The sequence below is a fragment of the Cydia pomonella genome, chromosome 2, assembly GCF_033807575.1.
Source record: "Cydia pomonella isolate Wapato2018A chromosome 2, ilCydPomo1, whole genome shotgun sequence".
Lineage (NCBI taxonomy): Eukaryota > Metazoa > Arthropoda > Insecta > Lepidoptera > Tortricidae > Cydia > Cydia pomonella.
Window position 1 is genome coordinate 21,350,949 of NC_084704.1, and position 27,879 is coordinate 21,378,827.

The 27,879-nt window shown below is 39.2% G+C and overlaps 1 protein-coding gene across 1 annotated transcript; it reads left to right on the forward strand.

Moving 5' to 3' along the window:
- Positions 1-93: 93 nt before the first annotated feature.
- Positions 94-27,643, forward strand: LOC133530605 (uncharacterized). Its single transcript, XM_061868593.1, has 15 exons — positions 94-1,900; positions 2,010-2,137; positions 2,425-2,473; positions 2,917-3,037; positions 3,601-3,681; positions 6,850-7,114; positions 7,487-7,625; positions 14,374-14,470; positions 15,324-15,455; positions 16,854-17,024; positions 19,116-19,391; positions 21,452-21,530; positions 21,624-21,927; positions 25,410-25,564; positions 26,913-27,643. The coding sequence occupies exons 1-15, from the start codon at positions 1,770-1,772 to the stop codon at positions 27,005-27,007; spliced, it is 2,223 nt and encodes a 740-aa protein (XP_061724577.1). The 5' UTR covers positions 94-1,769; the 3' UTR covers positions 27,008-27,643.
- Positions 27,644-27,879: the final 236 nt, after the last annotated feature.

Here is a 27,879-nt window from a genome sequence, read left to right on the forward strand (position 1 = left end):
GCAATGAAATATCATTTTATTCATTTTAAAGGTCCTTTTTTTAGTTTTTCTTAAATAACTCGTAAACGGTGGCCCATAGCAAGAAATGTTCTTAGAGGCAAATAATCTACATAAAATTGTCTACAAAAAAGGTATAGTACACTTTTTGAAAGGATCGATATTTAAAAAGATATTAAAGAGGGAAAGTTAATCAAAATCAATTCTAAAGTTCCTTTTCTTTAGTTTTTCGTAAATAATTTGTAAAGTATGACCCATAACAAAAAAAAAATGTCTGATACATAAATAATAACCTTAACATTTTCTATAACAAACATACACAACACTTTGCGCTAGGATCAATATTTAATTTAAAAAGATACTAAGCGGGAATATTAATAAAAATCAATTTTAAAGACCCTTTTGGTTTTTCATAAATAACTTTTAAACGGTAGGTAGTAAAACACGTTCTTATACATAAATAATGCACATAATATTTCCTACAAAAAACATAAAGGGCCTACGCTAGCTGACGCAGACGCCCGCCGCGTGCGCACGCACGCGGGTGCTATTTGTAGGTGAAAATAGGTTTTTTTTTTTTTACAAAATTTTATGTAGATTAGTCGTATTTTTGTTTCAGAACATTTTTTGATTTGGGCCACCGTTTACGGATTATTTACGAAAGACTGAAAAAATACCTTGAAATTGATTATAATTAATATCTCATTAAATATTGATCCTAGCGAAATCATGTACGGAACTTGTAGAAATCTTTATTTTTATTATGTGTATAACATTTTTTTTGCAATGGGCCACCGTTTACGAGTTATTTGTGAAAAACTAAATAATAGGGACCTGTGAATTGATTGTGGTTTACTTCTCCCTTTAATATTGTTTTAAATATTGGTCCTAGAGAAAATTGTTCTAAAGGTTTTTTCTAGAAAATGTTGTGTTAATTATTTATGTAAAGGACCCTGTTTTGTTATGACCTGCGGTTTACGAGTTATTTACGAAAAACCAAGAAGCGACTCTAAAATTGATTATTATTAATATTCCCGCTTTATTGTCTTTTTAAAAATTGATCCTAGCGAAAAGTGTCCAATATGTTTTTTGTAGAATATTTTACGTTTATATATTTTATATAAACTAAAGAAAAGGAACCATAGAATTGATTTTAATTAAATTTTGCTCTTTAATATGTTTTTAAATATTGGTCCTTTAAAAAAGTGTACTGGATCTTTTTTTTGTAGAAATTTTTATCTAGATTATTTAAGTTTAACAACGTTTTTTGGTATTGGCCACCGTTTACGAGTTATTTAGGAAAATATAGAAAATGGACCATATAATCGATTTTTTAATTAACTTTCCCGCTTTAATATCTTTTTAAATGTTGATCCTAGAGAAAAAGTGTATGGAATCTTTCTTTATAGTAGGAAATTTTATATAGATTATTTGCGTCAAAGAATGTTTCTTGTTATGGGCCACCGTTTACGAGTTATTTAAGAAAAACTAAAAAAGGGTAACTATATTATATTATATTATAGCTTTAATAACTATAAGCATTTATAGCTTTTTCTTTCCGTGGGTTTATTCCGTGACTGTCTATGAATTTAAAAAAAAAACACAGCTCGTGTGTAATGTGCTTTAGGCTATGGTCATGCAAACGGACGAAATGAGTGAACGAATGAAACGCAAATTGGCGGGAACGAGAAAATCAAGCGTCTTATTTTCGGGTCCGTGACGTGTGAAAGTTTGTAGTTTGCAAGTAAAACAACTAAAATTTGAAAAATAAAATGTTTTATCCGGTGAATTCACTGAAAAAAGGCGGCAGATTTCATTTATGTTGGGTGGCGGATTCCTGGCCTGACTGTTTTTCTTCGATAACTCAACGCCAACTATGGTCTCAAGATATAAGAAAACTTTGGTAAGTTGCTTTCGGGTATTTTATTAATTAAGTACCAATGAAAAGATTTTTGATTAACATATTTGACTTACGTATTATTTAATTTAAATGACTTTGTATTTGATTTCAGCGATGACTTATTACAAGTTATGACCAATGAGTCTGGTCGCGTCTCACACCGATTTTCGCTCCGTCTCAGCTCTCAACTCATGCGGGGATTAGTCCGGCTGTATCAGAAGAAAGTCAACAGCATGTTAAGTAAGGAAAAGTACTAATACTAAACTAGTGTCTACTGTCTAAATTATACTTGTTTTCAAAGGTACCAAGATGGGAGTTTACTTCCATAACCTCCTTACATTGCAAAAATTAGGTAGGTATACAGCATTATAAATCCTTTTAGTTTATAGTAGGTATTATCCTATCCTAACGGTGGAGACCAAAGTTGCTGTACATATTAGTGGCCATGACAACTTTGCTCACCAGGATTTTAATTAACTAATATGTTTATACCAATATGATCTATGTCACTTTTATTTCTTTTTCAGCTGAGTTATGCATGCTTAATGCAAGAATTATGAAAAACTCAAACAAAAAGTAAGTTATTGTTTTTTTTTTTGTGTCCACATAATATGTTGTATTATTAACCTTGAAAGAGTTCTGCTAACCAAATGGCATGCAGTAGTCAAGTGGCCAAGTGATTTAAAGCATATAGTGAGGAAACCTGAATACAGTGACCAACTTATTCTAGATGCTAATCAAGAGGTCCAGGATCAATACTGAAACCACTTCCTCTTAAAATCTGCTGTTTTTCATATAGGTAGGTATTATGACACAATTTTAAATGGAATAGAGAGTGCACTACTATATTTTTGATTTGAAATACACTATGTTTCTAAATCTTTATGTATAGGTTATATATAGGAGACCATGTACAATTGTGGATTGTATGTAATGTATGAGCTAAAAATATTAAAAAAAAGATCTTGATTAAAAACATCATAATAAACAGCATAACAGCATCAACATGTGTTAACCAGATACAACATCCAAGATGAAGCAGAAGAGGTGCAGAGACATATGGTGCCGATGTTGGAGCTGTCAGCTCCGTTGAGGGAGCCTGTCCCAGAGCCAGAGGAAAGAGTCGAGGAAATGATACTGGTAAATAAAAACAATTTTTACTCCACCCTTGCTACCTGATGTTAGCTCCACCAAAGATACATTGATTGAGTAAAATGTGTAAAATCTAAGACAATATTTTCTTAGACTAACTCTATGACAATCAATTCTCTTTGGCTCTACTATCCTTGTGCCACCAATACCTACACAATTTAATAAAATTCTGCCCACTATCTGTAAGGATTTGTTTTTAGCACATTAGGTAAAGTAAGAATAGGCTAACTTGGCAGCCAAGGGTGTGGGCACGGTAAATCAGAGGAGGGCAGGTGCCCTCCCCCTGGAGTTCAAATTTTACATACAATGTATGCTCCTCTTCCCCTCCCCTAGGCCTTTGGTGATATGCCCAGACTGTGCAAGGTTATTTAAACGTCATAATTTTATAAAAGTTTGATGTTTAAAATAACACTTGCACAGTCTGAGCTATCTACATCACTGCCAACTTAGCTTGGTCTAACTCTACTCATACTCTTCATATGGTACAGTACCTACTATGGATAATATTGGATATCTGTATTGAATGTTCTGTTTATTAATCTTATTTTCAGCAAAGTGGTAATGCCGTGGCCAACATTGAAGACATCACACTGAAAGAAGTTGCCATTTCCGACTTTCAACTTCCACTGAATGTAAGTACATCTGATGCTGGCATACCTACTATATACCTAGTGTATTTTAACCCATAGGCAGTTATATATGTTGACGCGCCTAAACACTAGTTTAGTGTATTATTATTTTTCTCAGACCGTGGGGACCTTATACATCTCCAAACTTAATGTATTAACCGTGGAGACTATACATCTCTGTCATATTGTATAATATACTTATCTCTGTCATATTGTATAATATACTTGACTTGGTACATACTAGTTATGTACAGAATGTAGCATTAGTTTATGAGACTGCTAGTTTAACAGTCCAGACGCGGTTTATTTATTTAGTATAAATTTTATTTTGACACTTGGAGAGACTTTACACCTCCAAATTTTATTAGTATTAGTACTCTGACATTGGGGTCCTTTTACATCTCCAGATTTAATGTGTTTTTAACCATAGAGACTATACATCTCTATTGTATTGTATTAATTATTTATTTTAAGATTATTATAATGTAATGTTTACCCAGGTATTGGCTGTTGTATTTATAAATGTTGTTATGTATTTTTCATGTCACTATATGATGTTACTATAAATGTTGTATTGACTTGTAAAAGAGCCCTTGAGGCCTACTTGCAGAATAAATTTTTGAATTTTGAATTTGAATTTTGAATAATTGTCAGATTTAAATCATAATAATAAAGTACCCAGTAATTAACAATAAACATAATTAGTATTCAATACAATTAGTTCAAGTGTTCTTTAAGCGGGATATTAGCGAGGCAGAGCTTGTTTATGGTGCGCTGATGCAAAAAACTCGAAGTAGCCAGCATCATGCTGCGAAAATCATTAAGATAGTACAAATAGACGTTATAATGTAGCACCAGAGCACCACTTGAATCTAACGACGTTCGGCGCACATATGCCGTTTGGACGTGTTCTCACGGGTCGTGTTTGGTAATTACTTACATATGTTAGTGATTTTTTGTGGCGAAGTTAATCTTAGGCGCCAGCAAGCAAGCAAGCAAGCAGGCCAGCAAGACTAGCAAGAGCCGGGATGGAGTCGAGGGAGTGGACATTCTTTGATGTGGCTTAGCGCATGAAACACGCATCCGTGAGTCCACGTTTCGCCTAAGTGGTCTTTGCTCAGTCTATAACAAGAAGTCTCGTATCCATGTGTAAATTGTAATAATAATCTCGCGTATACCTAATCTCTCGTTAATACCTACGCCTTAGGGATGTACTACCTAGTGCATCTAGCCAGTCCTGAAAACCTAAATCTCTCTTACGCTTCGATATATTTATTTAATATTTACAGAGAATTACAGTTTAAAACTAATACACTGTGAAATGACAATTCCATACTATAAGTATGTACAATCATGATTGAATTAAAACACTAGATTCCCTTTTATCCGTCATCTCACAAAATCTCAAGCATTCCTTACACACATCCTCCCATCGCCCCGCAAGCAGGTCACATTCGGGTGCTGAAACTAGGAGCGCATTCAGCAGGGTCAGGGCACGAGGTATGGACGAGTTTCTATACGCCACCGTGCGTGCCGTTGGCACTGCTGAACAGAGGCCGCACTCGCGGTCTGAGGGTTCCAGACTAGCGTGGATGCTTCTAATTTGCTTCTTACCAGAGCGTAGTAGAGGACTCTAATGACACCTGGATCATTAAAATATTTGACGGTGAGAGTGACAAAGCCCAACCTTCGAAAGCTGCAGGTGGCAAGCGCTCTGATGTGGTGATGAAAGGTCAGTCGCGTGTCAAAAATAACGCCAAGATCTTTCACTGAGTCGACTCTGGTAATAGGCACAGATCCAAGTAAATATTGAGCATATATAGGGGCACAGGCTCGACTAAAGGTACAAACTTGACACTTGGCCGTATTAAAGCTAAGTTTATTATACAAGCTCCAACGGAACACGGATGCAATGTCCTCCTGCTGCGATTCACAATCTGCCTTCTTCTCCACCCCATAGATAAGTTTTAGGTCGTCAGAATAGAGGAGGCAGCGGTCGTTACGGACTACTGATGGCAAGTCATTTATCATAATTCCAAATAGGAATGGGCCTAAAATTCAACCTTGGCTGACGCCAGAACGAGTGTGATACGGATCCGATACCAAATGACATGCTGAACGTTTGTTGTCGATTACGCAAATAGCTGGCGAAGAAATTTAGCCGGTTTTGACTGAAGCCATTTACGTCAAGTTTATGCAGCAGGACATCATTATCGACCCGATCAAAGGCTTTACAGAAATCAAAGTAGAGGACATCTACTTGAATACCCATATCAAGGTGTTCCGAGATAGTCAAGGTCAGGAGGTTAGCATATATATATATATATCCCACTAGCGCCGTCACCGGATATGGCTACGGTGTGCACCCGAGACAAAGCTATAGACATGCATAGCGCTGTCTCGATCGCACACCGTCGCCACCGCAACAGCGCCCGTCTGCATTCTGAAATAGGGCTCGATCATGAGCAACACTCACAATTTTTGCAGTAGGTAACAATGCGCATTTTTTCCGGAAAGTGTGCAAATAAAAAAACTGCACTATGTGCACTGGTCGCTAGCGACTTAGGCCTCATTCGTACAAGAGTTTAAAAAGCATCGCGTTACCTATATCCTGACGTTAGAAGTTCCGTATACCTACGGAATCGAATACGCTAAATTCGATTTAACGGCCAACGCTCAATGTAGAAAATCTAACAACGCTCGATAAAAATGCGCCACCGCCATCGTGAGAATTAGGCCGGCGCCCCACTGCAGCGCACGCTATGTACACGACCCACGTTCCTATACAAAATTTCGTGGGCTTGCCCACGGTTTGGCCGGCGCCCCCCTGCTGCGCACGCTACATCCACGGCCCACGTTTTAATACAAACCGTGGGCAAGCCCACGAAATTTTGTATAGGAACGTGGGTCGTGTACATAGCGTGCGCTGCAGTGGGGCGCCGGCCTTTGTATTAAAACGTGGGCCGTGGATGTAGCGTGCGCAGCAGTGGGGCGCCGGCCTTATACCTACACGGACATCCATTTGTGTCATTGAAACGCTTTTTACGCGCGTTTTAAAAGCGCTCGTACGCGAATGAGACCTTATATTATCCTGCTTTGTTGTTATAGCGAAAGTTTAAATTGTTGAAGACCTTTAGTTGAGAATGTTAAGATGAACCATTATCTCCCCAGGACGGTTTCGGCGAGGTGAACCCCAACCAGGCGTTGGAGCTGCTGCTGCTGGAGGACCGCACGCTGGAGCACATGCTGGGTGCGCCGGACGCCAGCCAGCCCGCCACCAGCGCCGCCGGCCCCTCCGGCCTCCAGCTGGACCGCACGCTGGAGCACATGCTGGGCGCGCTGGACGCCAGTCAGCCCGTCGCCGGCCCCTCCGGCCTCCGGCTGGACCATACCATGGAGCGCATGTCCGACCATGAGACCACTTTATTCAGGAAATGTACGTGATTATCTCAATTACAATTTGATCCGAAAAATGGCTAGTCTAAATATAATTTACAGAATGTCTAGTCGTATTCACAACACTACAGCCGCAACAACCTGTCGCCATATTACTATACTGTCTTGTATTAGTCCAGCTGACAGGGAAAGACCTAGCTCTATATAGCTAGCTCCCTATCGTTATTCCCCACAGAAAAAAAAAAAATTCAGTGTTAATCCCCACAAGATGAAAGGGTTGTTCTCGTCTGTTACCACCAAGTTACGATACGTTACAACTGGTCACAGGGAGAAAATCCCGGTAGAAACCAGTTGTTTAATGTTATTAGATATATAGATAATGTTATTTCACTGGCACTTTTTCTGTTCGCAGCTATAGCGCAGGATCTATTGCCTGAGGAATTTGAAAAAGGTATGCTATTTAAGTTGGAGCTAATGTACCTACTTGCGAATCAATTCCTTCCCCTACGACTTACCAGTTCCCAGCACATCCTAAAATTCAATGATTTAGTGTGAGGGACAAGTTCTTAAATTATTGTTTTTTGTCGCCAATTTTAGTTATTTATTTTAATCATAATCCAGCATTTTACGGTGACGCCTAGGTGGTACCTACATTTTTATTATTTCTAGCGTTTCAACCACGTCAATTCAGTGTAAGCATTTTTTACTAAAATCCTTTGAATTGTTATTTAATAGAGTACTTCTATTACACAACCAAAGAGCCGTAAAACTACCTGCGTGCATACTGCCAATTGATCGGAAATGGTGCATGATAGTAATTTGGAAAAACTGAACTACCTCTTTAATAATATCCCTTCCATTATTTATGAAATGTTTATTTTCTTTTTTTATGTTTCGTATCCACACAGATATCCCAATTCCTGAAATCCCGCCTCCGGCCCTGCCCGTTCCCACTGAAAAAAACGTTAGTTTCGTTTATTTCTTTATGTAGCGTAATGAACACATATATTTGGGGCATTTCACGCCAAGTGGCCAGCGAAAAAAAGTCAGGTCATAGAATTTGCTGATATGTGGAATATTTAGACTCTTCGATGTCCTGAATTTATGTATATTTTTATTTTGTTTTTATTCGGCACCGTTTCCAGAGAAGTGCATTATTCAAAAGCTGATGTTGCTATTATTTAATAAACTGAAAATATTTCATACAAAAGAACCGGAAATAAAAATTTCATGTCGAATTTATATAAAGTTCGGTATTTTTGAAAAAGAAAAATATTTTTACTCCAAAATGTAGCTTTGTTCATTAAAAATGCCTGGAAAGTTTGAGAAAGGGATCTGCATTAGTTTTGGAGATACCTATGTACATGAACTAAAGTGCAAACGTGCCGGTCTGAGCGTCGTACTCCTTAGTAACCCAGTCAAAGGTTTTCACCTAGGAATGGCAAATAATAAGGCAGTGTCTTACGTGAGCGAATAACTCGCGAACGCGAAGCGGCGCGGCGCGGGTGAATTCAATCCTTTGATACCTATGGAAATGTCCTACGTGGGCGATCTCCGAATGCCGTTGGGCCGCCGCGCCGCATTGCATTCGCGAGTCATCGCTCATGTAAGTCGCTGCGTAAGCTGGAAGCTTGTACACCGGTTTTTTGTATGAAATTTTTTTAAAAAGTCAAAATTATTATTTGATTATTACTGCAAGAAAGAGCAATTAATATTGTATAAAAATAAATTTTAAAATATTTTTTCAGTTTATTAAATTGTATTTGATTTTGTCCATTTTTTAAATGCTTCTAAACCGGAAACGGTACCGAATAAAAATAAAATAAAAATATACATAAATTCAGGACATCGATTAGTATAACTATTCCAAATATCAGCAATATATGACCGGACATTTTTTTTGCTGCCCACTTGGCATGAAATGCCCCATTTATGTATTAGATACTTTGACTACAACGAGAAGCCTGCTAAAGGAGGTTGTTGCCGCTAAGTCGCTTAAGACTTTGCTGGCCGAGCGTACCTTAACCAGTAGATAACTCCTTGGGTATTTTACAAAAACGAGGTCGTGAAATTTCATAGTGTATCTATCATTTTTTGTGCGTGTTTCTATCAATTTTGGTGTACGTATGTGTATCTACACCAACATTAAGGTACTCAAGTTGTGTATAGCAGGTGCGTATTACTACTTTTTCTCAAAATTGTAATGAAATGTTGACATGACTTCAAATTAGGTCCGGAAATACTACATATCAGGTGCGATGAGTGAAGATGATATGTAAAGGAATTTCATACAGCCTTACACACCTAGGCCTGTAAGGTAAACTTCTTTTGTTTTTAAACGTCAAATTATGGCACGTCTTGGCATTCAACCATAAAAAACCTATAAGAAAAATTCTGCCATTATGCTTTTTTTCTTTTTTTTTTGTCTTTTTTGTTTCTTTTTCTTTTTTGTGTATTTTAAATATTGTTTCAGGGTTACCTAAAGGGAAACGAAATAGTTATTTAAGAGCCCTTAATCCTTGGAGCGTTCTCCGATTTCACGAAATAACGCTCGATAGATGGCGTTGGCGCTCGGTACGCGAGCGCCGGCAACGCGATGCGCGTTTCAATGCAGACTAGAATAATCTTGATAGTTTTCAATATAATTTCAAGCAACATTAATTTTAGTGTTATATGATATCATAAGGGCACTCTTTATTTTATTTTATATGCACAGTAGTTTTTTTTATGTACACTACTACTAAGTGTACAGACTACAGAGTGTACTATAACCCTTGCTCTTTATTCTGTCTCTTTCACACCAATGGAAAATGAAGAAGTTAGTAAATGACTGCAGGTATAAATAAAGTATATTAGTGCGATAGAGAGACAGATAGTGTTTCGTTGTCGTATCGTAAACGATTGGCATGTTGGCCACACACTTGCTTGTTGCCTAGCCAAAATACCAATCGTTTGCGTATATTAGTGCGATAGAGAGACAGTAGTGTTTCGTTGTCGTATCGTAAACGATTGGCATGTTGGCTACGCACCCATGATACCTAGCCAAGAAGCCAATCGATTGCGCATATTAGTGCGATAGAGAGACAGATAGTGTTTCCTTGTCGTATCGTAAACGTTTGGCATGTTGGCTACGCACCCATGCTGCCCAGCCAAGATGCCAATCGTTTGTGCATATTAGTACGAGAGAGAGACAGATAGTGTTTCGTTGTCGTATCGATTGGCATGGTGGCTACGCACCCATGCTGCCTAGTCAAGATGCCAATCGTTTGCGCACATTAGTGCTATAGAGTTTCAGTGTTATTTGAAATCACTTTAGGGTTTGTATTATTATTTATGACCCGAATGAAGTCCATCCAGGTTCTTATGATGGAGTCAGGAGTTGGTCATCAGAACTCCTAATCTACTCATTATAATTCCATCGTGCTTGGGCTCAAAAGATTTGCCCTGACGAACACCATCGATCTAGATGAGGTCCAGGGTCTCATGACGGAGTCAGGAGCTGGTCACCAGAACTCCCCAGAACTCCTAATCTACTCATCATAACTCCATCGAGTTTGGGCTCAATAGATTTACCCTGATGAGCACCATCAATTTAGATGAAGTCCAGGGTCTCATGATGGAGTCAGGAGTAGGTCACTAGAACTCCTAATCTACTCATTATAATTCCATCGTGTTTGGGCTCAAAAGATTTGCCCTGACGAGTACAATCGATCTAGATGAAGTCCAGGGTCTCATGATGGAGTCAGGAGTTGGTCACCATAATTCCTAATCTACTCATCATAACTCCATCTTGTTTGGGCTCAATAGATTTGCCCTCACGAGCACCATCAATCTAGATGATGTTCAGGGTCTCATGATGGAGTCAGGAGTTGGTCACTACAACTCCTAATCTACTCATTATAATTCCATCGTGTTTGGGCTCAAAAGATTTGCCCTGACGAGTACCATCGATCTAGATGAAGTCCAGGGTCTCATGATGGAGTCAGGAGTTGGTCACCAGAACTCGTAATCTATTTATCATAACTCCATCGTGTTTGGGCTCAATAGATTTACCCCGACAAGCACCATCAAATTACCATTATGATGAATAGATTAGGAGTTCTGGTGACCAACTCCTGAGTCCATCATGAGACCCTCGAATTAATCTAGATCGATGGTACTCATCAGGGCAAATCTTTTGAGCCCAAACACGATGGAGTTATGATGAATAGACTAGGAGTTCTGGTGACCAACTCCTGAGTCCATCATGAGACCCTGGACCTGATCTAGATTGATGGTGCTCGTCAGGGCAACTCTATTGAGCCCAAACACGATGGAGTTATGATGAGTAGATTAGGAGTTCTGGTGACCAACTCCTGACTCCATCATGAGACCCTGGACCTCATCTAGGTCGATGGTGCTCGTCATGGCAAATCTCATGAGCCCAAACACGTTGGAATTATAATGAGTAGATTAGGAGTTCTAGTGACCAACTCCTGACTCCATCATGAGACCCTGGACTTTATAGAGATTGATGATGCTCGTCAGGGCAAATCTATTGAGCCCAAACACGATGAGGTTATGATGAGTAGTTTAGGAGTTCAGGTGACCAACTCCTGACTCCATCATGAGACCCTGGACCTCATCTAGATCGATGGTGTTCATCAGGGCAAATCTATTGAGGCCAAACACGATGGAGTTATGATCAGTAGATTAGGAGTTCTGGTGACCAACTCCTGACTCCATCATGAGACCCTGGACCTCATCTAGGTCGATGGTGTTCGTCAGGGCAAATCTATTGAGCCCAAAACACGATGGAGTTATGATGAGTAGATTAGGAGTTCTGGTGACCAACTCCTGACTCCATCATGAGACCCTGGGCCTCATCTAGATCTATGGTGCTCGTCAGGGCAAATCTTTTGAGCCAAAACACGATGGAATTATAATGAGTAGATTAGGAGTTCTAGTGGCCAACTCCTGACTCCATCATGAGACCCTGGACTTCATCTAGATCGATGGTACTCGTCAGGGCAAATCTTTTGAGCCCAAACACGATGGAATTATAATGAGTAGATTAGGAGTTCTAGTGACCTACTCCTGACTCCATCATGAGACCCTGGGCCTCATCTAGGTCGATGGTGCTCGTCATGGCAAATCTCATGAGCCCAAACACGTTGGAATTATAATGAGTAGATTAGGAGTTCTAGTGACCAACTCCTGACTCCATCATGAGACCCTGGACTTTATCTAGATTGATGATGCTCGTCAGGGCAAATCTATTGAGCCCAAACACGATGAGGTTATGATGAGTAGTTTAGGAGTTCTGGTGACCAACTCCTGACTCCATCATGAGACCCTGGACCTCATCTAGATTGATGGTGCTCGTCAGGGCAAATCTATTGAGCCCAAACACGATGGCGTTATGATAAGTAGATTAAGAGTCCTGGTGACCAACTCCTGACTCCATCATGAGACCCTAGACCTCATCTAGATCGATGGTGTTCGTCAGGGCAAATCTTTTGAGCCCAAACACGATGGGATTATAATGAGTAGATTAGGAGTTCTGGTGACCAACTCCTGACTCCATCATGAGAACTTGGACTTCATCCGGGTCAAAAATAATAATGCAAATGCAAACCCTAACGTAATTTCAAGTAAAAATGCGTTTTTCAGAAAATCGCATCCAAATAACACTAGACCCTACTCATAGTGTTGTGTTCCTGCCGGTGAGTAAGGTTGCCAGAGCTCAACGAGGGGCGGGAGGGGGTTAGAGTCGGCAACGCGCATGTAACTCCTCTGGAGTTGCAGGCGTACATAGGCTACGGATACTGCTTACCATCAGGCGGGCCGTAAGCTTGTTTGCCACCGACGTAGTATAAAAAAAAGGACCACTGAAAATCCATCAATAAGCGAGAGTCTGTTAAGCATAGTGTAAAAAATGAACTTTTATTAAGATTTTCTAATCGCAGTATATAGCACTTCTCGGAACTCCGTAGCTGATTACGATCGCAACGAATGCCTGACAATCGAGCACAGGTCCGTCCTCTAAGCGCGCTCCGCGCGGACTGAGAGCGGGGCGTCGCTGCTGCGTGATTTATACGTGTTTTAAAAAAATATAAATTTACGGCAATGTAGGTCCCATAGTTATGATTTTTTTTTTATAGGTTAACATAAAGTTACAGTTTGCTATAATATTATTTTTAAAGCAAAATATGCGTACAATTTGCGGAAAAAAAATATAATAAAACCCTGTTTTCGCCAAAAAAATGAAGAAAACTCGGAAGGTATTTTATCAGTTTTTTCAAATGAATCTTCGATTGTTAATCATTCCAGCCCCTCGTACGAGATATGTTGAATCAAATTGTAGTCATTCATGTACCAAATGATTCTTGTTTACAGCAAAATTGAGAACCGAAACGCCACATCTCACTGCAAAATTTGGAAAAGACTCCCAAAAAAACTCATTAAAAAAGAGGTTTAAAAGAGAAAATGAAAATTTGAACTGTTGGAGCCGCTAGTTTAGGAACCGATTATTTAAGTACGTTACCAGTTTTTGAATAAATACTAATAGTTACGTCGTAATCTTGAATGAAAAAGGAAGCATTTTACAAAATACGCTCGTCTGTAGGAATAAGGACTCTTAAGATAAAAGTGCAGAAAATAGGAAATTCGCAACGAGTGGTGATAAATTAAAACACGACCGAAGGGAGTGTTTTAAATCGACACGAGTTGCGAATTACCTATTCGCACGTGTGTCGTACAACGTTTTACGGTACATATGGCTCTTAAAAGTTTCGACATATGCACAGAAATTGCTCATTCACTATATGTATTGTAAAGATATTTATAGGGCTGTATCTCTTAAACCGTGCGTCGTAGCGCAAAAATAATCAAATTTTTGTTCCCCTTTTAACAATAAATATAAAAAAATATATAAAAAAAGCGAAAAATGGCTAAATGGCGTGCGCCATAGCGCCAAAATCAAAATAATTTTTGTTCCCCTCCAATACCCCACACACTGAATAACCATCAATATATGACATATCAATATATGATATGTATGTATATGAATATTAAGACCTCAACAATCATCCTATTTTTTTATTTCATTGCAAGTTTGAGAAAAACACTATACAAATCTCGGCGAGAAACGGGGTTGCCGGCCGCGTATCCCTATCCGTCCTCGCTACGCTCGGCCGTCTATATCTACTTGGCCTGCAACCCTTCGTTTCCCGTCCTCTATAGTAATGTACTATTGTTTTTATTATGTTCAGTTGTAACATTATTTAGTATTAGTATCTAATCCTGTGATACCACTAGGCTCCCGACGCCGGAGCCGGCGGCGCCCGCGCAGGCCGCTCCGCCCGCGCAGCTCCCCGCGGCGGCACCGCAAGAGCCGGAGATCGTCACATTAGAGGTTTTTTATTTATTTTACAGGTGCCGGCAAACGTCTTGAACAAGTGAAATTCACCTGGGCCTGTAAGTTCGTTTTTTCCAATATGCTGGGAAATGTTCACCTTATTGTATCAAAAATAGTACGGGAATTGCTTCATTATGGTCATACTCAAATTAAAAAAAATCAAACCATTATTGTCGTGTTTTAGCGGACGGGAAGTTATTACTGTATTGATTTTACATTTTTAAAACATGTATCCACTAAGAAAAACGCAAACAGCCAACTAATATAGCCTCGTGCCGCGTCTACACGACCCGATCAGCACCATTTCCAGTTATAGAATAGAGTGTGATAATAGTTCTTACAAGACCGCCGAGTATGATCGTGCGAATACTGCATAATAAAATCAAAGACTATATAATAATTATTTTACCTTATTTCCTCGCATGTTTGGAGAAAACCATTATATATGCCTCGGCAGGAACAGCAATTTGTGGATTCGTCTTCTTCGTCAAAAAAAATCTAAACTCATCCACGAATTACCCTTTCCTGACATCTGCAATAATGTACTATTAATCCTATCATTATTTGCGTGACAGAGTTGGAATTACAGTACAACAGTGTAACTTTGTACTGTATTTCGTCTTGTTAGAGACGTTTGCCGATGCCTATACTAAAAACCGTTTCAAATTATTGTATTGTAACGAACTCCGAGGCCTTAACTTTGACCGGTTTCGATTCCCGACTGCGAAAGAAGATTTTTAAGAAGATGAAAGTGACCTTGCAAGTTTCGGTTCGGCTTCAGATTTCTCCCCATTTAAATTGCGCAGCCTGCCTGCACCCTGTATTTAGGTTTGGTTTTAAATGTACCTAGACACTGGAAGAAGGGGAGCCGCAAGCCAAGCGCCGCAGGAGGAACAAGTTGATCATAGACAAGAAACATCAGCTCTCCAAGAAGTTCCTTCGCCCGAGGATCGAGAATATTCATGTCGACTTGCGCTGTGAGGTGGGTATTAATTCATATAAGTTAAATAAACATATATAATGACAACGTTTTATACTATTTTACGTCACACATGCAGCTGAGCAGAGACATCATGTCATCCATGTTCCTAATCTAGAAAAGCCATTTGAGGACTTCACAAGTCACATACACTTTTAAATTTCTCTGCGAATATACTCAGTTTCCTTCATCGAAAAGCGACTAGTAAAATGTCAAATGATATTAATTATTAAGTTCCAAGTATGGAGGGTAGAGGTACCTCCACCCTCCTTAGTTCCAAGGAAAAAAGTGCCGAACCAGCCGGGTTCGAACCTGCGACCTCCGGAATCTTACAAATATTTTATTATTTGCTCCTTGCTAAATTAAATTTTTGGACAGTTTTTTTCTCGATTTTGGCCACAGTACTATAGAGACTAACAAGCAACGCTAAGCGGTCGTCGTAGTCTATGGGTGTTGCTATATTAAGTGTGTCACATGCGTGTTTCTGACTTATGAAGCAATCGTTTCTACTATACAACAAGTTTGAAAATGTATTAATTTTAATTTACTATATATGCCTCGGCAGGCACATCAATTCGTGGATTGCAATCGATCCGAAACTTATCCACGAATTGCCCTTTCCGGCCTCTGCCATAATGTACTATTATTCAAAACTATTATGTATATTAGTGTTCATGAATGTATGTACAGATAACAGTAGAAGAGTCGATAAATAAATTTTATGCATAAAGCAATTAGTGTTTCTATGTGTTTAAAAGCCTGGTCCGAAAGATAAATGTAGTGAACGAGCGGTACCCCAGAATGACAACGGTAGTTATAGTGAAACTACCCTCTGAGGTTCACTCACGGTACGATTAATCGCTTTGAATCTGACGAGAATTTCAAGACTACTTGAAAAATCAAATCGTTGATCGCAGAGCCAAACAATGGCGATTCTTCGTTGCGATATTCATGATTGCACAGTATTTTGTTGCGATTTCCGATATCGTCTTCGATGAAGTAAACGATAATGATATCAACATACAGCATCGAGCCGTCGTTTTGATCGATATGTAACGACGGATTGTAAAGATGAATCGTACCATGAGTGAACGCCCTAATTCAGAATTTAGAAAATAGTAGGTACTTTTACACTCGCCGGTTTCACTGTAACATTTAAGTTCTCAGCAGAGCTGTAGGTAACGGTTACTTCTATTATTCCCGTTACTTATTCTGGGTCTCCGTATACAGTCGGACATTAGACGCATACAAAAAAAAAACTGAAGGTGCTCACGCTTACCTACCCCGCAGCACCGAGCAAGGTGGTTAAGCTAAATTTTGAACTACCGTATAAATTATAAAATAGACGTAAACCTAACGTTAACAACTGGGCGCTTTGATTAGTTTGGGTACCGTTAATAGGAATTTTCCGAAGACATCGTGGACCTGCGCGTGCCGGCGGAGCTGCTGCTGCAGCGGCCCGCGCGAGCCGGCGCCCGCTTCCCGTGCCGCGTGGCGCGAGCGCTCTGCCGCCTCTTCTCCCGCAACCTCGGCCTGGCCGCGCACGCGCACGTCGATCAGAGAGAAATGGAGGTACGAACTTGTTACGAATGTAACATTTTACAAATATTTCCTGGAATACAATCTTCGACTACCCAAGTCTCGTATTGTTAAAATTACCAGTTTTATACATAACAATTTTAGTTGGTTTTTAGTTATTAGATACCTATTGATGAAAAAAAATTTTTTTGCGACATGTCACCTTATGACTAAGGTGCTATATTGGGAGCGTGCACGACTGTCACGCAACCTAGTGTCCGCAAGTCTAGGGGAAAACGTCAATTCACTACATCTTATAAAACTACTCCAAAACTAAAAACTACTGAACGGATTTTAAATATGAAGCACCTACCTATCCAGCCGTAGCAGGGTGAGTGTCAGAATGGCGAGTGTACCTAAATCAAAATAAATGAAAAGCGTACCATATTTTTGTACCTAATTTGTACTATTTAGTACCTCCGTTAAAAAAATTGTACCTCACGGTACATAAAGTTATCATCAAAAAACAGTTCACCCGCCATCCTGACATTCAGAATGGCGGGTGTACTTTATTACGCTATGTTCCCGTGGTTATTGATAAATTCTATAAAAGTCAAATTTTTTTACCTCCATATTCAATTATAATATGCGCCATTTTATTTGTGGTTTCCAAGTTTTACTCATTTATATTTTGCTTGCTATTACACTTTTGCAGGCGTTATAATTTTTCAAGTTATCGATCTCAAGTTAAGAAAAAACGCTAAGGTAAAATTATTTTTATTACGCCAGGAACTCAGTAAATCATGTCTTAAAAAAGGCTAGGCGCCAATTCAAAGAAATCTTCCCAAGAAAAATAATTTTTAGTTAAGTGACGAAATCGAGCGCTCGAAATTCATAAATCCACCCCCTGAGGTGCCAGTTCCAGATAATTCACATTAGAATAACCAAATCATTTTTCTCCAGTACCCAATCGTTATAAATAAAAATAGTTTACTTTGGACGATTAAATTAAAATCCATAGTTTGTTAGTTATAAATAAACATAAATTACTAAGTTAGTACCTAAACTAATATGCTGAGAGGTCCAGTTCCTAACTAATGCACTATTCCATCTCCCTGCCACTACGGCCAGGACGCTGTCGCGCAACTCGCGCTCCCTTAGGAGCGTCGCGTGGAAACCATGCACATGCGCGTCGGCGAACATGCCCGACGCGCTGAACGCGACATTGTACCGTACACGCATGGCATTCATAGTACGCTGCGTGTATCTTGTCCACAGGCTGCAGGCGTACAGTGAACTTACACGCTCGAAAAAGTGTTATTTTAAGTAGCGCTGCACACCTGTTAAACCTACCACCATATGGGAGTCCAGGCAGGAGGAATATCAATGAAACAATGATAGCCGGTTGAATAATGAACATTTATTGTATTGAACCGTCGACTTATATACTATTTCCGTTGTAGCACTTCTCAATAAGTATTGCAGTAACATGAGTACTACTGAGCTCACCGATCAGGGCATCCATATCTAGATTGAACAGCTTGGGGGACTCCCTCCCTGACTCACCCCGCACTCGAGTCCGTTCTCGTCGGACTTCACGTCACCCCACCGCACACACATGATTAAAACTTTTAGAACGCCATTTAACTTTAATCCTTATTCTTTCACTGATATGTGTTAAATTTGTTAAATATCAAAAAGTGGCGCCATCTAATAGTAGATCAAAGGCCAAAAGTATGGCGGCATCGTTTCGAGCGATAGCGCCACAACCTTTAGCCAATGCCCGGAGGCGTTCTAATAGTTTTAATCATGTGTCGAAAAATGGCAGTAAATTTACTGAGGCTAAAACTTTTTCTTTGACAATCCACCTCTATTTCAAATTCTCTTTGGCTTTACTAAGGTCTAAAAAGCGCGTATAAATAGGTGTTTTTTCTACGCGTATATTACTCAACCACCTGCTTCAAACAAATAATAGCACTTTCGGTAGATACGCCGCACACGCTGCGGACGGACCGAACTGCGCGGTGTGCATTTTTAAGTACGAGTACCTATCAGTTATGCGAGTGGTCGCCGGTTCTAAAGCTTTGATGTAGTGTAGTGTTGTAGTGTAAGTATCAAAAATGAAACCAATATAATTAATTACAGCTCGCTCTTGCTTCGCGCGCTCGACGCGCCACCGTCCAAGTTCTCGAGCCCATCCCCGAAGAACCACAAGTGCAAATGCAGGAGCAAGTGGTTGAACCACAAATACCGGAGCTCCAACTACCGGTAGAGGAGCAGACCGTTCTGAACCAGTCCATCACTGCGGTGCCGGATCTTAGCGCTGTCGACGTGGGGAAGGACATTGCCGACTGCCCGACGCAAAAGCTGGCGGCTGAAACTCAGAAGAGGTCTTCGCGAGAGGATCTAAATATAAGTCCAGTAAGTACCTACTTTGTACTGGTGGATTTCACAAGAGTTAGTCACCATATATTGTTCCTGATTGTCCCTAACGGGCTCAATTACTTATCCCACCAAAAACATTTTCATGCAAAATGTTGCCAAGACGAAACCATAAGGCTCGCACTGTCAAAAAGCTATCATATATTTTGTAGAGCCAATCTTCTAACTCTACAAACCCTAACTTCACAAACTCTACACCTTATTAGTCAAAATATGTGGCTTCGCATTTCGCTACCGTCACATGGGTGTAAGGTTAAAAATTTGTTCAGCATTTATTATTTTTAGGGTTCCGTACCAAAAAGGTACACAAAGAACCCTCTGTCTGTCACATGGCTAAATATCTCGAGAACCACTTAAGCTATCAATTTGGAATAGTTATGATCAACACTAACCCGGACACATTGACAGTATTTTTTTTTTTTGTTAACTGCAAAATGCAGATTGTTACAACATGTCAGTGATATGAAGAGGGAGCACAATTTCAAAGTCTGGTGAAATTACAAAGGCTCGCATTGTCAAAAAGTTATCAGATCTCTTGTAGAGCCAAGCTTCTAACTCTACAAGCCCTAACTTCACAAACTCTAGTCAAAATATGTGGCTTCGTTACTACAAGAACTATTGTATAATAAAAAAACCTGTCAAGTCAAAGTTCGTTTTACTCGCGCACTGAGGGTTCCGTACAAACTTTGAATAAAGGCGAAAAACTTTTGATCAGAAGTATCTATACTAAGTATAATTGTAGATTATAAATTATAAATTTTTTATTATATTTTAAGCAAAACTATGGATAATTATGTCCGAAATAAACGATATCATTTCATTGTGCAGAGCCATCTATCGGCAAATGTCGAACTGATTTGCGCGATGTAATGTAGGTATGTTGGTTTTTCGAGGATAATTCTCTATCATGTGACATACATATGTATATCTAAGGATGTTACGGGAAATAAGAATGGTGCCAGTACAGCGGTGTCACGCACACGAATTCAAGCCAATCGTGCAGTCTAACGCTACAACGCAATTGGTTGATGAGTTCGCATCACGCGCGCGATTGGTCGCAACTAGTTGCTTTAGAAAGCACGATTGGCTCGTATTCGTGAGTGACACCACTGAACTAGCACCCAAAGAGCATATAATCACTACGTTTTACTAGCACCATTCTTAGTGCCCGTAAGGCCCGTCCTTAGATATGTCAATGCTAGTGACTAGTTCAAGTGAAATATCATTTGAAAGAGCGTGAAATAAAATTGGATATTCCGAAACATTTCTTCTTTTTTTATAGTGAAAAACTTTGATATAATATAATTAACTGGATTGACAATCAGCCGAAAAAATGGCCCCACAAAAGTAAGGCTCGAACGCCTTGAGCATTACTTTTGCTCAGTCTCGTTCCGGCCGTCGACAACGACAACTGTCAAACGTGACGGAATTATATGTGAAAAAATGCGCATATAATAGCAACACAACAAGAAAAAAAGGATGGCAAATATTTTATTTCAGTGGGTTCTATTGATTGATATTTTAACAGAACTAATGTGAATTCGTCTTAATTTCATGGTATTTGATAATTCATTATGTTTATACAAATTAACGCGTGTGTTGGAACAAATATCAACGGAGTCTACATTAGATTTTTTTAAACCACGTCGGTGGCAATCACGCATACGGTCCATCTGGTCGATCTATTGTGATCCCTTTTAAATTGATTACTAATGCCCGTTGAATCTATGATTTTCCATATACTTTGGGCCGTAATGTTACCTTTCTTTGACCCGCTAAGCAGGTTCTCTTGTTCGTAGACACTTTTCTGAATAGCGGATAAACTATGTAATTCTCAGCGAGTAGTTGGCAGTAAATGCATTAAGTGCCGTTTTAGTAAATTATATCACTGTAAACCTTGTCACTTAAACAAAAAAATATAATATGTAATAAAACTAATAAAGTGTCTCCTTTATTATAATACGATGCCTTCATTATTATGGATTATTGGTAATTGCAACAAGATATTGATGTGATCAATGTTGGCTATTTCTTCACAGACAAAAAAACCGAGATGCGGATACACATCCTTCACAGGGAGTCAATCCCAAAACCTCGTTGCGGTGGAGCCAGAAATCGGTATGTACTGTGTAATTGCCAGTATGTTCGTGGCTACTTTGGAATGATCATACATGCCTACTATTCGATACTACATCAGCATTCCTCTTACAGTCGAAAAAGAGAACATCCCAGAAAACTGGCAGACCATAGCGCCACGTCATGAAGAACAGCCGATTATACCAAACATTGAGATACAACGACCGTCCGATCCAGAACGAGTCCTGAGTTCACTGTTACAAAGGGCGGGTCTGTCCGACATGCCTCCGGCCAGTCCCGCGCGGCCGGCGCAGGAGGCGGCGCGCGGAGCCCGCCCGGGCGGCAGCGACAGCTCGGAGACCATGCTGGGCAGCCTGGACCGCACCAAGGTGTCGCTCGGCGATTCCGACCAGACCACTGACTCCAAGAGGATTATTCGGTACGTACCTAAAGTAAGGACGCTAACCAAGAATAATATCGAGACTCGTCTCACGTCGCTATTTTATTGTGCGACATGACCCGTGCTTTATGTAATCACGACGTCTTAGCAGGAAAACTCCACCACGCAGGAATTTGCGGTACAGCACATAAACCGATGATTGATTTTTTTAAACAGAAAGCAGGTGGCTTAGTGTTAGTTAGTTAGTGCTTCTGGGCATTTTCCGCAAATCGACAACCATTGTGCCTATTTTGCGTGAAACGAGGTAGCGCTACTCTAACCACCCCAGCTCCTCCACGAAGCCTAGCAAAGTTTTCAGGTTGCTAAATGCCTCTCCTAGTGTGCACGGAGTCCCTAGGTATTTGTTCCTGTATACTTCTACCTGTTTGCAGTCTAGGAGAATATGTTTTGTTGTTTCTTCTTCTTCCATGCACGCTCTGCACATGGGGCTGTCTGTTTTACCCATATTGTGTAGGTGTTTGTTAAGTGTGTTATGTCCCGTAATTAATCCTACTATTTTACGTAGTTGATGTCTAGGTGTTTTCAGTAGTATTTTGGTGAGTTTGTGGTTCAGTTCCGGTAGAAAATCCTTGGTCTGCCTGCATGTGTCCATTTCCTTCCAGTATTTATTGTGCAGTTGTCTGTGATGTAGGTCTAGCTGGTTGTGTATATAGGATATTGGTAGGGGTATGATGGGCTCTGGTCCATATGCCGGCGTTTCTGAGCCTCTCCTGGCCAGTTCGTCCGCTGCATCGTTTCCTCTTGATCCACTATGCCCCTTTATCCATTGAATTGTTACTTTGTTGCCTTCTTTGCTCACTTCCGTGAGGCTTCGATGACATTCGAGTATGAGTTCTGAATTAAGTTTGTCGCTGCATAGCGCTTGTAGTACTGATTTACTGTCTGATAGTATTAGTATATTTTCGTGTTTCACTTGTCGTCTTGTTATAGCATTGCAAGCTTCTATTATACCCACACATTCAGCTTGGAATACCGTGTTATGTTCTCCCAGGGGTTTTGAGATGTGTATATTCAGGTCCTCCGAGAAGACACCACATCCTGTCCCTTCAAATGTTTTTGAGCCATCTGTGAATATTCTTAGGTTGGTTTGGTCTAGTCCTTCTTTAGGATCTTCTGTTAATGATATGGCGTATTCTTTCCAGAAGATCATAGTTTTTGGTGTTTTGTCGATGGGCGCCTCCAGCATGGGTAGTTTTGAGATCATATTTTCATAGATCTTCTTGTGCGAGCAGGTGGCTTAGCAGGAGGCTTTGAACGGCGGGCAGGTACGATCGGAGTACGGGGGGGTAGACATTGTTGTACACTGTACGTCAAGGATCGTCCCTAGCCAACCTGTGCTTTTTATTACAGGTTAATGACCTTCCTGTCATCGTCCAGGGTGACATGTACCTATTCGCTGATGACTTCTGTGACATTTTGACGGCAACCTCCATACAAAGCCTAGAGGAACTCCTAACAGAGGACATCGAGCGAATGCAAAATTGGTTCACCCTGAACGGCCTAGTACTTAACCTCGTAAAAACACAAGTAATGCATAATTTAGGTGGTAGACCTAGGCCATTATCAATTCACATTGACAACACACACATAGAAAAAATTCAACACACATAATTCCTCGAGCTATGCCTGGACTCCGCCCTCAAATGGAACCAACACTAGACATCCTCTGTAAGAAGCTCTCCGGTGCATGCTTTGCTTTGGGAAGGCTTGCTCACGAGCTACCTTACAAAGAACTACGCTCAACCTACTTCTCACTCTTCCATTCCATAATGTACTACGCATGCCGTAGTAACTATGGGGCACAGCGGCAGAGTGACATCGAGTTTTTGTACTACAGAAACGTGCCCTAAGAATAATAGCCAGAGCCCCACCAGGTACGTCAGCCAAACACCTACTCGCTCACATGAGAATACTCACATTACCCTCACAATTCACATACAATATAGCTAAACACATACATACACGCAAACACACTTTTGCTACCAATAAACTTACTCGCACCCGTTTAGGAAGCAAGGAACGACTGATAGCAGCACCCCACAGACTACGCAAGTCTTCAAAGACCATGCATGTCTTAGGCCTTAGGATCTACAAAGCCCTGCCTAACGACATTAAAATACCAGATATTAGCAATATTTACTTTATTGCGCATAAAATATTAAGTACAAATGGTGGACTTAATGCCTTAAGGCATTCTCTACCAGTCAACCACTGGGTGAAAAAGAGACTTGTTAGGTGCAGGCTTTGTACTTGAGAATAAGATATCACTACCTACTATTTACAAATTAAATACTAATTAATATAATATAATGAAATCATAAACTTAAACATATACTTTGTGTTTGTATGATATACTTACATAAATATCTACATATATACATTATACATGTACCTACTGTGAAACATTACTTACATCTGTCAGATAGATGCTTGCGCAACATGCGCTTGAAAGTGAATTTACTTCGAGCTTTTCTGATATTGAGTGGAAGGTCGTTCCACAGGCGTATCGCCTGAACAGTATAGGAGTTGGTCAGGAAACCGGTGCGATGAGGGGGAATGGAAAGCTTAAGGCTACGGGAGGTACGAAGAACACCACCAGGGCGAGCAGTAACAAATTTAAATTTGGATCTTAGATATTCGGGTGTATTTGGATCAAAAAGAAAAGAGCAAAGTGTACTTAACTGTCTCAAAGATCTACGCTCACGAATAGGAAGACAATTAAGCCAATATGTTTAATAACAAACTAAAAAATGGCTTATTGATAAGACATTTTATACTGATATGGAATTATTAGTCTTTGACAAAAATAATTACTAATAAATAACAATATTTAATTTATTGGACATAACGATTCATTGTAATTTTAAATCTAAACATATATACATATTTTATATTTTTACTATTTCCAATAATATATTTATTTTATATTTAAAAAATTTCCAATGATTTAAATGTATTTTCTGTTGTTGACATGTAATATTTAAAAATATTATCAATAAATGAGTATGAGTATCGTACATTGACTCGCCTGTTCGTATTGCAATATAATTATGCGCGTGCACAATTATATTGCTGTTCCGCCCATGATGCCGGCGGTCAAACACACTGTGCAAGAAGGACAGCAATATAATTATGCGCTTGCGATAGAGATAGGAAGAGACGGGTCAATGTACGAAATTCTTCGTGCTTTACGTCCTTACTTGTACCATAGAGAAATAAGAAGTAAGGAGTTCTTATTTCTCTATGCTTGTACCTACATCACAGTGATACGACACGACTGCTGCATGTTCATCAGAACAAGTGAAAGAAAATACCCGCGTAAGCTGAAGACGCCGGTTCGATTCCGGCCTCGGCCACTAGAGAGCTTGATAAATTTTCTTTAGTATATCTATGACATCTTTTTCAGTCAGAAAAGTTATGTTTTACAGATTAAAATGTACAACTTCAATGATTTTCCGCAGTGATGAATGGGGCACGGAGGGCACCATGACGAAAATTTTGAAGATGGTAAAAGCGGAGATCAAGCCTGTGAATATAAACTCTCTCTTGTCATTGGGGCCTGTGGTTCCGGGCCACAAGCGCATTATCGCAGCTCGGTGCTTCAGTTCAATACTGAGTAAGTACAGTTTATTTACCGCGAAAACCGAAAATCTCATATTGTGGGGATCTTTCTCGTTTACTAAGACGTAATTAGAATGACAGAGAAAAATCCCCGTAATGAGGAACTTCGATTTTCGTGGTTATAGCCCAGTGTCAAATCGTGAGTTATGACGTCATCAAAATGTTCAATGTCGTTTCGACTTGGGTCACGTGACGTGTGTTAAAAGATATTTTCTCAAACTTGTAATGAAATGTTGACATGACTTCTTCAAATTAGGTCCAGAAATACCACATATCAGGTGCGATGAGTGAAGATGATATGTAAAGGAATTTTATACAGCCTTACACACCTAGGCCTGTAAGGCAACCTTCTTTTGTTTTTAAACGTCAAATTATGACACGTCTTGGCATTTAACCTTAAAAAACCTATGAGTTAAATTCGGCCAATATACTTTTTTTCTTTTTTTTTGTCTTTTTTGTTATTTTTTGTTTTTTGTGTTTGTAAAATATTATTTCGGGATTTCAAAGGGGAACAAAAATTTCATTATTTTTGCGCTACGACGCACGGTTTAGGAGATGCAGCCCCATATTTTTTTTTTCAGTCATACAGAATTTTTTTATAGGGCTGTATGTATCTAACCGTGCGTCGTAGCGTAAAAATAATCAAACTTTCGTTCCCCTTTTAGTAACCCCAAAGTAATACTAACTATCATCAGCATCATCCTATTTTTTAAATTATTTCATTGCAAGTTTGAGGCTGAGGCCTCGCTACGCTCGGCCGTCTATATCTACTTGGCCTGCAACCCTTCGTTTCCCGTCCTCTATAGTAATGTACTATTTAAATTCAATATTTACAAAAATATGCTCATTAGAGGTCCACTAAAGGTAGTTTAACATGTTCTTATTATCCATAAGAATTTATTGGAATACTATTCTGCCCTAAGATTTGTAGATGGAAACAACCCTATTAGTCCCTTGCAAGATGTAACAAATAAACAAATTTTTAAAGTGCAAACTCTTTAGCGGCGCCGCAATTGGCGAAAATGGTCTGGCAATGTTGATAATGTTGATGTTGATGTTGTTGGCCATGAGAATTTTAGAAAGGTTAGTATTATTTTGACCAACCTTTAGCGCCTTGTACCGGACAAATGTCAGTCGGGCCAATATAGCAAGTATGCAGACATTGAAAGTACATAGTAACACTACATTATCCCATACATTTTATTCATGAGTAAATAAGTGAGGTCTGGCGGCTCTGGGATCTTGGACTATTTGCTATTTTTTATTTTTACCTAACTCGAATTCAAAGTTGGATTTCGTGGAGAGATGGCCAACCGCTAATGGGATTTTATATTTGGTTTCAGAACTGAAACAACACGATCTTATAAAAGTTCATAAGGATCCGAACACTTTGGAGATACTGGACATTGTTTTGGGTCCTAAATTTAATATCCATTAGTATTTTTAATTTCCTCTCTACTAATGCATTAGTTCAATATAGCTTGACATGAAAATATTTTTCACAACACCAACTGCTAAAGGCCCTCTTGATTTTCAATGATATTTTTTATGACGATCATTTGGATTTGATTTAATTTGATTATTTTGGTATATCATAGTTTCCTTGCGTTGTTGTGGTGAAATTTTTTGTTACACTCTGAGGCAAAGTTTGTTTAACCTTATGGGTCACGCTCAAACAGTTCCGCAGGGCCAGTGACTCACATGTGAGTTCTAATTTGACGTAATAACTTATGTATCCACTAAGTTAACAACCATAAGGTATATTACGATTAAAAATGTTAAACACGTATTTTTAAATGAAAATAAAGCCTAGAATATTCAATTTTGGTGTACTATCAGTGCAATATAGTAAATATACTGAATTCTAGATACATACGCGTTGCAAGCAAAGAGAAAAATCCATATTTTAAAGATACTAAAAATATGTATATTCTAGAAGTTATTGAAGTGGTTCAATTTTGAAATATTTCGCTTGATTATTAGCACGAGCTGATAAACAACAACTTTGCCTCCTGATTTTGATGATTATTGTTATTTTTATAGTCTGTTTCATTAATTAAACATTAATTAATTATTTGTTGTGGTTTAATTTATTGCCGCTGTTACAGGAAACACCCAGTATTGTAAATTAAAAAATCTCAAAATACAAATAAAACCCTGACGGGGCAATTATTCGCACAATCTGATTAATTTCTCAATTCAAGTTGACAATTCAATTAGGTGAGCGTTTCTTTTTTTTTGTCACTTTTTTATGTGATTATTTTGCCAAATTAGTGTTATTTTTATTATTTTGTGTGTCAGTATTGCGAG

Coding starts and splice junctions, on each gene's coding strand:
- LOC133530605 (XM_061868593.1), top strand. CDS start 1,770: ATGTTTTATCCGGTGAATTCACTGAAAAAAGGCGGCAGATTTCATTTA. Junction 3,038..3,600: donor GAGTCGAGGAAATGATACTG/GTAAATAAAAAC, acceptor TCTTATTTTCAG/CAAAGTGGTAATGCCGTGGC. Junction 14,471..15,323: donor CGGAGATCGTCACATTAGAG/GTTTTTTATTTA, acceptor AAATGTACCTAG/ACACTGGAAGAAGGGGAGCC.